General features: G+C 38.1%; 1 protein-coding gene across 1 annotated transcript in view; it reads left to right on the top strand.

Moving 5' to 3' along the window:
• Nucleotides 1-1,972: 1,972 nt before the first annotated feature.
• LOC122547358 (exosome RNA helicase MTR4-like) overlaps nt 1,973-11,798 on the top strand; it is a 23,794-nt gene continuing 13,968 nt past the window's right edge. Inside the window, exons 1-3 of the mRNA XM_043685990.1 lie at nt 1,973-2,142; nt 8,296-8,468; nt 10,024-10,092. Of these exons, the coding sequence (XP_043541925.1) occupies nt 2,037-2,142; nt 8,296-8,468; nt 10,024-10,092 (348 nt within the window). The 5' untranslated portion in view covers nt 1,973-2,036. The remainder of the gene's footprint in view (nt 2,143-8,295; nt 8,469-10,023; nt 10,093-11,798) is intronic.

Here is an 11,798-nt window from a genome sequence, read left to right as displayed (position 1 = left end):
GAAATGTTGATGAACATCATCCCTTACAAGGGGAATTGAAAGCAAACATGAAGTTATGCTTCACTTATACAGGAATCATTGTGACTACAACTCAAATACAGTGTGGTCTTGGTCTCCTTATTTAAGAAAGAATGTAAATGCACTGGAGGCCATTCACAGTAGGTTTATTATATTGATAACCTTCAATCAGCAGCTTGTCTTATGACGATTGGTTAGACTGGCAGGATTCGTTTTCACTTTGTTTCCTATCTGTCTCAAAGTTATTAAGATGTAGCAAATTAGTGGAAGTCCAACAGGATAGTAAATGGTAACTTCGAAACGTTATGTGGAGAAGGGTTTGGGGGATGGAGGCAGGAGAGGCAGCTTGTAGCTATGACTAAGAAAAAAGGATATCCTTGGAAGTAAGACACAAAAATTTGGAGAATAAACTTCAAACGTTTGAATCAACTTGTGGAGACGTTACAAAGCACAACTTGACAAGGGTACTAAAATTTTGGGTAAAGGGATAGGTTTTAAGAAGCAAATTAAAAGAGGCAAGGGAAGTAATGAGCCGTAACATTTTGAGGTCAGCCTTTCGGGCCTTCGAGCATTGATAGCTAGTCAGTGTGACTTTGCAAATTTGTTGTTGCGAAGTCGAAGGGAGTTGTTCCAAAAATGGGTGGGCTATCCTGCACAGAGGTCATGCAGCATCAAATAAAGTCATGTTCCTCAATGATAAACCCTTAATCCAACATACCATATATCTAGAAATTGTCCTTTTGAGCATTGAATGGGGCCACATTGGAGGAAATAATCTATCAGTACAGGAAATAAATTGAGTGTTTAGCGTCATAGTGTAAAGACAACAGTCTCTCCATCCTTGGAGTGATGATCACCAGAAATCTGTCCTGATCCACCCATATCAATGCAAGAGTCAAGAAAGCACAACAACTCCTCAATTTCCTCAAGAGGCTAAGGAAATTCGGCATGAGCACAAAGACTCCTACTAACATCTATAGATGCACCATACAAAGCATCCTGTCTGGATGTATCACAGCATTGTATGACTACTGCTTTTTCCAAGACTGCAAAAACTACTGCGTTGTACTGCCCAGTAGATCATGCCACCCAGCCTTTCATTTGTTGATTCCATCCATACTTCCCACTGCCTTGCAAAAGCAACCAACATTATCAAAGACTCTTCCCACACAAGTAAAACTCTGTTCCAACTTCTTCCGTCAGACAGAAAATGTAAACATTTGAATACACGCTTGAACAGATTGAAGAACTACTGCTTCTCCACTGTCATCAGACTTTTGAATGGACCTCTCAAATCTTGATGTTTATCTCTCTCTTTCTGCAGCTTCTCTGTAGTTGTGACACTGTATTCTGCAATTTCTATGCTACGATCTGTCTCTAGAACATGCAAAACAACATTTTTCACTGTATCTCGTTACATGTGACAACAATAATTCAAATTAAATTAAATCAAAATCACCTACACCTGTTTTACATTTAAAACCCTTTATTACCACCATTAGCACACACTTTGTATTTTGATCTGGGTACTATCACTTCTGTACCTATCACTCCTCCTTGTCCCCCCCTTTGCACAAAAGCCATGATTTTCCAGTGTCTGTCTAGTCTGAAGAGTCACACCAGACTCTACGTTAACTTTCTGTCTCCACAGATGTTGCCAGACATACCTTGAGTTTCTCCAGCATTTTCTGATTTGTTTCAGATTTCCAGCATCTATAGTATTTTATTTTAACTTTTATGAATTAAAAGGTGTACAGTTGCATGAAGGCAGGTTTGAAACATGTACAGAATATTTTTTTAAAAAGCAAAGTGTGATGACAAAAATTAATGAAGAAATTAGAAAAGAAAACTTGCTTAAAAAATCAGTGTTTTCAGGGAAAGGTTGAAATATCCATGTTGTTTTATTATGCATTGAGAGTTTTATCAAGCAACAATATTTTTTACTTTTACTCATTTGGGCTTTCTTTTTCTAGGGCTCAGCCGATCCTCTTAATAGTGCATTTCATCTGACCTATAACATGGTTTTGAACCTCCTTCGTGTTGAAGAAATAAATCCTGAATACATGTTGGAAAAATCCTTCTACCAGTTTCAGAATTACAAAGCAATCCCAGGAGTGGTAGAAAGTTAGTGTCATTATTTTTCCCAGGTTTCATTGTTTAATAATTTGATGTAAAGTTTATGATTTTAATGATACTGTGGATGAGAATGTATTGATTGTGGTTATTTTGTTCACATAATTTGATGAATATTTACCAACTTTAGGTTGGCTACATAGTGAAATCAATGTAAGTAATATCTAATGAATGTATCTTTAATGTTGCTCAAGTTCTGTCACATAGATTGTGCCAATTAATAAGATACATACAGCTGAAACCAATAATCCCAGCTGTGTGAAACTGTCTTATGTGCTGTAATGTTTATTGGTATTTACAGTTGCTATCTTGAGGGCTGAACCTAATCATTTGTCGTATCTAAAAGATCCACAATTTCTGACTGATCACCTTTTCATTCACATCCAGTTATATTTGTTCCCTGTGCTGAGCTCTGGTATGTAGGAATCTGTATACTGTTCAGTATTCTGGATCATGTACGTAAAATTCACTGTCCTCTGCACTGCACTGTATTTGCACTCATTATAACTGGCTGGGGATTGCACCACTTCAATTCCTTTAGTGTTACTGTGTGTATATATTTAGGAAGGATTTAAACCAAAGTTGCTATAGATAATAGAAATGTAGTGATTGTTACTTCCCTTGACATTTACCCAATCAGTGACATTTTTGCAATTGTGCTCAACTTTCCATTTAGCCAGTGCTGTCATATCTAAAAAAGAGTAATGATGAAAATGCTCGTTTCCCTTCAACTGCGATTTAGCACACTGCACTTGAGGGACTGTGTGAAAGTTTTAGAAATGGATAGAGAAACTGGGATAGCTCTCCATCAAGAAGAGAAATTTGAGAGATGGTTTGATAGAGGTGTTCAAAATCATGAGGGTCTAGCAGAGTAGGTACAGAACAAATGTTTCCATATGCAAGATAGTCAAAAACCCAAGAAACCCAAGATTTGAGGTGATTGGCAAAATAATGAAGGGAGACATGACCAATAATACAAGTGTTGGAAGACCTGGAATGCACAGTATGCAAGGGTGAGTGGAGGCAGTTTCAATGTTGACTTTAAATAAGGAATTGTATGAACACCTGAAGAGGGAAAACAATGTGCTGGCTTACAGGGAAAGGGTGGAACTGACATGATTATCGCACTGAATAGTTTCCTTCTGTGCTTTAACTATTGTGTAAATCTATACCATCATTTGTCATATAAACTGATAAATTTGCCAGAGTCCAAATCAATCATAGGGCAGCTCAGAGAGGCAACTGGTGATTGTTTAACCTGAGGGTCATCACGCCCTCGTGGTTATCTCGGCCCGTATGGCAATTGAAACCCTGCTGTCGGCATTACTCTGCATTGCTAGCTGACCCCGACATGCTGTGCTTAGACTTGCTATTCCTGCAGAATAACAGATGTTTTTTCTTTGAAAAACAATTAATTTAGCATTAAAAATGGAAATAGGCCTTTTAGCCCAGCTAGTCAGTGCTAGTGTTTTCCTTACATTAAGCAGGAAGTACTTAATAGTTGTAAACATACTGTTCACATGTCTCCAATTCTTTTACTTTCACTATCTAACTCAATCTCGAATAGTGACAACTATGTGTCTGTCATTTCTACTGAAATAAAAAAATTTCATTTGAGATTTGGCATGATGTTATCTCAATAATCTGAAAAGAACGGCAGTTTATTTTAACATGGCGCCTTTCAAGTAATAAAATATCCCAAATTGTTTCACAGGAAATTATGAAACAAAATATTACATGCCATATAAAGATGAACAACAGCGTGGTCAGAGATTTTAATGAATATCTTAAATGAGGAAATTGAGGTGGAGAGGCTTTAGAGAGGGAATTCCAGAGGTTCAATGTCTAGGCAAATGAGGTCAGAGTCATTAATGTATAACAATTAAATCAGAGTCCTCTGAGGCCATAATTAGATGTATCCATTTATCTCAGAGTTGTGAAGCTGAAGAATATTACAGAATCAAGAAGGGAAAAGGTCATGGACAAACTTGAAAGCTGGGATATAAATTTATAAAATTTAATTCACTGAAAGCAGGGCTAATAGGAGAATGGGACTTGATAAGTGGTGATTGATATATATTACATTAATGCATTTTGGTCTCAGTTTGAACCACTTTAGATAGGTTTATTCATATTGCCTAAATATCTCAGTAAGCATCTATAAAGAATCAGGCAAAATACATAGTGTACTGCGTCTCATTAGTACAGTAATTATGTTAATGTTGAGGGAAAACTGGTAAAAACAAATTTGTGAATGATATTTTACATGTATTGGCATTCTGTCTGTGGACCAAGGCAGTGAGCAAAAGTAAACCACGCTAATATCAGAAATGGAAGCCTTAGACCAATGTTCATAGTCAAGTGCTACTTGGGGAGCATGATGCAATTGTTTTGCAAAACTGTAGAATAATGAAAAGCAAACAAAAAGCACTTCATTAGGATTTTCTTGTTATAATTGATTCTTATAAAAGAATAAATATAATGCAAATCAGTCATGACTATTAAATTACGTCATGAAAAATAAAAAAAACTTTTATTTTCTGGTTTTCAAGTTGCAACTAAATAGAACCTTTACTTTTGCAAGCTGCTTTGAAGTAAAGTTAAGTTTTAAGGCAATGCTACATAGCGTTTTTTGTAATTTTTGGGATGTGAGCATTGCTGAAAGGGTTGACACTTATTTCCCTCTTTGGTTGTCCTAGGAAGTTGGCGGTGAGTTTCTTGAACTGTTGTGGTCTACTGTATTTAATTTTTCTTTCTGGTGGTTTGATTATAACTGAGTAGTTTGCTGGGCTATTTGAGAAGACAGCAAAGGATCATCTATATTAATTATCAGTGCATGCTTTAGTGTGAACATGGTTTGTGGCCTTGGAATGTAATGAATCACAGAGACTAGATTAGATTACTTAGAGTGGAAACAGGACCTTCGGCCCAACAAGTCCACACCAACCCGCCAAAGTGCAACCCAACCAGACCCATTCCCCTACATTTACTCCTACCCCTAACACTATGGGCAATTTAGCATGGCCAATTAACCTAACCTGCACATTTTTGGACTGTGGGAGGAAACCGGAGCACCCGGAGGAAACCGACGCAGACACGGGGAGAATGTGCAAACTCTACACAGTCAGTTGCCTGAGGCGGTAATTGAACCCAGGTCTCTGGTGCTGTGAGGCAGCAGTGCTAACCACTATGCCACCATGCCGCCCACTAAGTAAAGTTCCAGTTTATATTTTACCTTCAAGTAGGGACGTGGGCATGAATGGCGTTATGGTTACTCGGCTAATAGATTCTATTCATGTAGCAATCAAGGCATCGTTTTCGACAAACATTTCATAGACTTTGTGTTGTGAGCAACTATGACACCTAGGTTCTTCAGGTACCTGAAATAATTGAAATTGCTCTGCCTCAAATACATTTCTGTCCAGGTGCATGCTGTTATGCTACTTCTAAGCAATTTCAGAACTTGTTGACTGAAAGTGGCATGACAACTTGAGAATGGTTTTCAAAGAAAAATAAGATGCTTCAGATGATGGAAATCTGAAACAAACCCAAAATGCTGGAGAAACTCAGCAGGCCTGGTAGCATCGGTGGAGAGAGAAACAGAGAAAGTGTTTTGAGTTCAGTATGAATCTTCAGAACTGCAAATAGATGGAACCTTTATCTGGTCTTTAACTCGCACCCAGGATTTTTCATCTCAAAGGATTTGAGTTTATAGTGAATTCCCTCAGCACAGTCTCCAATTGTCGTCATCTTAGACCAGTTCTGACTTGAAACATTAACCGCTTTCTGTCCATGGATGCAGCCAGGTCTGCTGAGTTTCTCCAATATTTTCTGTGTTTATTAATGGATCTCAAAAGTTATGATTGGAAGATGTAAGAGATATCTATCCCTTTCTCTTGGATGTTGTTGGCGACAAATTTTGGTTGAATTGAGCTTTTGTCAACAAAAACCCACAATCTAAGAAAAATCTGTGGAGTCTCCAGTCATAGTTAGGAATGCAATTGAATAATTCTTTTGACCATATGCAAGAATTTCCTTAGGATTAGGTTATTTTAAGATGATGTACTTGACAATGGGTGATAGCACTGAGGTAGTTCACCGTGACCTGTCAAGTCTTTTGAGAGAAAAAAAACAATTCCTGGGCACCAGTCGAAAACCAGGTTCATCACCCTACGTCATTGAGACTTGAAGGTAGTGGGAGAGGGGGGTCGGGAGCTGGATATCAGATTCTTCTGATTAGTTTTGCACAAACGAAGAGTGTGTACATTCGTAGAAAGTTAGAGCAGCTGGCAAGTAATTGAGGATAGTAGAATCAACTGCTTATTGATGAATACCTTGGGCATCCAGAATTCCTGGTAATGCCTTTTGAGTGTACATGTCCCGGCATTTCAATTTATTGCAGACTCTTTTGATAGAAATTCTTGGTGTAGCATGCTGATATGATCAATTTAATTAACATAGCTCTTTGTAGTTTTCTTTGCTGATTTGTTTCTTAACTAATTGTTTCCTAATTTGAAAATTTTGCCATAAAAATCCAGCAATATAGTTATTTCTGTGCCAATGTGATTGTTTTTGTGAAATGAGTTTTGGAAATCCTACTCCAATCCCTGCAGGTATTTGCATTTACTTTGTCAAACTAACTGACCATTAGGGTTTGTGAGAAACTGAAAGGTTCATAATGGTGCAGTGGTCTTTTGAGAATTGAATGAACTGCTTGTAATCCGTCTTGCAGCAGAACCCACTGACCCATCATTCATGTGCTCACTAACACAGCTCCAGGCTAAGCAAAATCTCAAATTTAAAATTCTAAAGTTCTGAGGAAGGATCACTAGATGCAAAACATTAATTGTTTTTTCTCTCCACAGATGTTGGCAGACCTGCCAAGTTTCTCCAGCAATTTTTGTTTTTGCATAAAATTCTTAACCTTATTTGTGAGTTCTTCCTTGGCCTCTCCTCTCTGACATCTGTAAACTGCCCTAAACCCACATGTTTAGGGATCTATACTAAGGCCTCTTGTATGTCCCCAATTAATTATTCTTTAATTGATCTTCAAATTCCATCTCTTGCACCAAGCATTTTGATCACAGGAGCAGGCAGACTATTTGACCGTTTGAGCTTGCTTCGCCATTTAATAAAATCTTGACTGATCTGATTGTAATCTCATCTCTGTCTTCCTAATTGTGCTCCTCATAATTGTCAACTCCCCTGTCTTTCAACAAGCTATCTAACTCTGCCTTTCAACAAACTATCTAACTCTGCTTTTAGCAAATTCAATGACCCAGTCTTTACTGCTTTCTGCGAACACCAGTAACAAATGACCCTTGGAGAAAGACGTATCTTCTTCTCCATCTTAAAAGCATGTGTCCTTTGACCGTGGCCACCATACATAAAGAAATGTCATCCCAGGTATTCATTCTATCAAGTCTCCTCAGGATCCTTCATGTCTCAAACATTTTACCCCTCTTTCTTCTAAACTCCAATGAGTGTAGAGCACTATTGACCAAAAGCTGAACTAGATCAGCCATACAAGTTTCATGGCAAGAAGACCAAGTTAAAGACTGGAAATTCCATAGCACATAATTTACCAACCAACGTCACCTACAACACACTAATCAGGAGATTAATGTAATTCACCGCACTTGCATAGATGAAAGCTGTCCAACAGTACTCAAAACGTTAAAAACCATAAAAGGGTGAAGATTTCTATCTTGTTAGTCCCCCATCAACATTTTTAAACACTTGTTCCCTCTGCTGTGTGCCATCAACAAGATAGCTGATGCAACTCATTAAAACATCTTTTGTATGTTGGCATCTTTGAATACACAATCTCTACCATCGAGAAAAAAGCAGTGGATGCATGGGTGTACAAGCAAACCTATACATTTCCCTCAAAAGTCAGAAAGCATACTCACTTGCAACTCTGTCATCATTCCTTCATTGACAATGGGGCAAAATCCTGGAAATCCATTCTGATCAGCACTGTGGATGCACGAACCCCACCTTCAGTGATTCTCCACCACCTTCTTGAGATAGTTCAGGATGCACAATTAATGTTAACTTTGTGAGCAGTGCTCATCTACTAACAAAGAGAAATCTGTAAATAATATGTCACGTTGTACAACTCAATGTATTTTGTATTTGCAGAAGTCAAGATATTGGAAGGCCAATACAATGAAATTGAAATTCCCAATGAAGAAAATGTCGTTACTTACTACAAAATAAGGCAGCAGCTGGCTAAACTGGGTAAAGAAATTGAGGAGTATATACACAAACCAAAATACTGCTTGCCATTTCTACAGCCAGGCAGACTTGTTAAGGTATACTTATATCATCATTATTTGGTTCCACTGGAGTATGCAATACATTTATCATTGTTTCTATTGCTTTAAATTTCTGCACGGAACAATGATGCATGCTACATCCCATCGCTCATGGAAGTTAAAAACAAGGCAGTCTTTTAATCTTTGTTACTTTTTACTGTTTAGGGGGACGCTAACAGTGGTCATGTCACTGGGCTAGTAATTCAGCGATCCAGGTTGATTTGGAACATGGGTTCACCATTGTAACTAGTTATAAGTTAAATTAAAGCTAGTTTCAATAATAGTAAGACTAAGCAAACCACTCAGTTCAGTTGCACTTGGGATGAGCAACAAATGCTAGCCTTGCTAGTGATGCCTATTTCCTATGGAAAAATAAATTTTAAAAATTCTTATTCAATCCTGCTGTTACCCAAACCCATATCAATTTTTTTTCTTATTCCCTTATTTAATGGGTATGAATTGACACTTGAGTATGTACAGTGCAGTCTAGTTGTGTGCTGACCTTAAATGTAAGTTTGTATAAAATCAAAATTACCATGTCAAACTTCTTAAAATATGCTTATTTGTTCATTGGATTTGGTAGCCATGGGCATTTGTTACCTAGTGACAGTGTTTGAGGTCTGCATTCTGGAATCGCAGAAGTTTGTGTGTTAAAGATATTTCCAAATGTTGAAAAATAGGGAGTTCCAGAACTTTTCTAATTGGTAGAGGTCATGAGTTTGGAAGGTGTAACCATATGAACTGCTGCAATGCATCTTGTTCAGTGGTACACTCTGCACACATATTGTGCCATTGGTGGATGAAATGTATAGATTGATGGTGTATCATTGTCCATTAGATAGACTGCATCATTCTTGAGTGCTGTCAAGCTTCTTGAATGTTATTGGACCTCCAATTGATTTTAAATGCAATATCATTCCTACCGTGCAGGTGAAAGCAAGAGAATTTAAAATGACAAGCTGAGGGAGAAATATTTAAAAACATACGCTTTTATCATCCGAATTGTCTTGTTGAACCTTTTTGCTGGTGAACATTTTACGCTTCTTTACTGTTTGCCCTTTCAACAGGAACAAACTGCTCCTCAAACCTGGTCATGAAAAAGAAGTATAATATTCTTTGTAACAGGATTTTCACTTCAAGTTACCAAGATGAGAATCTAGTTCACTTGGATTGTCAAATCCATTTTTAGCACCTCAAAACAAATTGCTTTTAAAGCTGTTCATCAAAGGTTTAAAGCAAGAGGGTTCATTGGATGTGGCATTGCACACTGAACTTTATGAAAGCAATAAACAAAGGTTAAAAGTAGGAACTTTAATCACATGCCACTTCCTTCTGGCTCAGACGATGCCAGGAACCTTGGAATGTCTGATTCATGAAACTATTGCTCATATTCTAACAGTGGGTTTATTCATATTCAGAGGAGTAGAAAAATTGACTGTAATTGTCTTTTTCAGTCTCTTTTGTGTGTTGCTCATAATGTACAACATGATCTGTTTGCTATATACCTTGAAATGCAGCATTTTAGGTAAACTGAAGATCTTTTGTCTTTCAGGTGAAAAATGATGACGATGACTTTGGTTGGGGAGTTGTCATAAATTTCAATAAGAAATCTAATGTGAAGGTAAACAGTTGGATTAATTATATACAAATGACATGATACTAGGATGGCAGTTTATTTGTTGGAAGCACTGTTTATTAGAACACATGTATTGCTCCAAAAATGCAAGATACATAGAACATTACGATGCAGTACAAGCCCTTCAGCCCACAATGTCACACTGACCTGTGGAACCAGTCTGAAGCCTCTCATCCTACACAATTCCATTTCATCCATATGTTTATCCAATGACCATTTAAATGTCCTTCAAGTTGTTGTGTCTACAACTGTTGCAGGCAGGGCATACCATGCCCCTACTACTTTTTGAGTGAAGAAGCTACCTCTGACATCTGTTCTATATCTATCACCCCTCAATTTAAAGCTATGTCCCCTCGTGCTAGCTATCACCATCTGAGGAAAAAGGCTCTCATTGTCCCCATATCTAACCCTCTGATTATCTTATATGTCTCAATTAAGTCACCTCTCAAACTTATCTCTAATGAAAATAGCCTCCAGTCCCTCAGCCTTTCCTCATAAGACCTTCCCTCCATACCAGGCAGCATCCTAGTAAATCGCCTCTGAACCCTTTCCAAAGCTTCCACATCCTTACTGTAATGCGGTGATCAGAACTGTACGCAATAGTCCAAATGTGGACGCACCAGAGTTTTGTACAGTTGCAACATGACCTTGTGACTTTGAAACTCAATCCCTCTAGCAATAAAAGCTAACACACTGTATGTCGCCTGAACAACCCTATTAACCTGGGTGGACTTTTAGGAGTCTATGTACGTAGAAACTGAAATCTCTCTGCTCAGCTATATTACCAAGAATCTTCCATTAGCCCAGCACTCTTTATTCCTGTTGCTCCTTCCAAGGTGAATCACCTCACACTTTTCCACATGAAACTCCATTTGCCACTTCTCAGTCCAGCTCTGCAGATTATCTATGTCCTTCTGTAACCTGCAACATCCTTCGGCACTATCCACAATTCCACCGACCTTAGTGTCATCCGCAAATTTACTAGCCCATTCTTCTACATCCTCATCCAGGACGTTTATAAAAATGACAAATAGCAGTGGACCCAAAACAGATCATTGAGGTACACCACTAGTAACTGAACTGATAAAAACGATTATGGTTATCAACAAAAAGGATACATGTGCTTAAAGCTGCAGGACAAAATTTGAAACGAACCGGTTTGACTGCCAGAAATGCCTGTCATTTGAAGCATTATGAAGTATATCTTTCCACCCCTCTGATTTTTCTTTGTGTGCCTAATAAAGGCTTCTCCTGAACCATTTCTCAGAAATATTGGCCCTTCCACTTAGAGGCGCCATCTTATGAAACAAAAGCATCACCTAACCTTTCAGATGGGTATGAAAGACCCATGAAATTATTTATATATGTAAGAGTTTCCTGTTGTCTTGGCCAATATTTAACTCTAAAACAGATAATCTGGTCGGATAGCTCAAAAGTTTTTAATTCACCAATGCCACCAAGTTTTTTAAAAATTTACTCCTGCAAGGACCGAAGGGTCTGTATCCAAGCTGTACATCTCTATGACTATGGCAGTTCAGGCAGCATCCAAGGAGCTTTGAAATCGACGTTTCGGGCAAAAGCCCATCATCAGGAATAAAGGCAGAGAGCCTGAAACGTGGAGAGATAAACTAGAGGAGGGGGGGGGTGGGGAGAAAGTAGCATAGAGTACAATGGGTGAGCGGGGGAGAGGA

This window comes from Chiloscyllium plagiosum, unplaced genomic scaffold (genome assembly GCF_004010195.1).
Source record: "Chiloscyllium plagiosum isolate BGI_BamShark_2017 unplaced genomic scaffold, ASM401019v2 scaf_6734, whole genome shotgun sequence".
Taxonomy (NCBI): domain Eukaryota; kingdom Metazoa; phylum Chordata; class Chondrichthyes; order Orectolobiformes; family Hemiscylliidae; genus Chiloscyllium; species Chiloscyllium plagiosum.
Note: the sequence above shows the minus strand (reverse complement) of the source record. Positions and strands in the feature narration are given on the sequence as shown.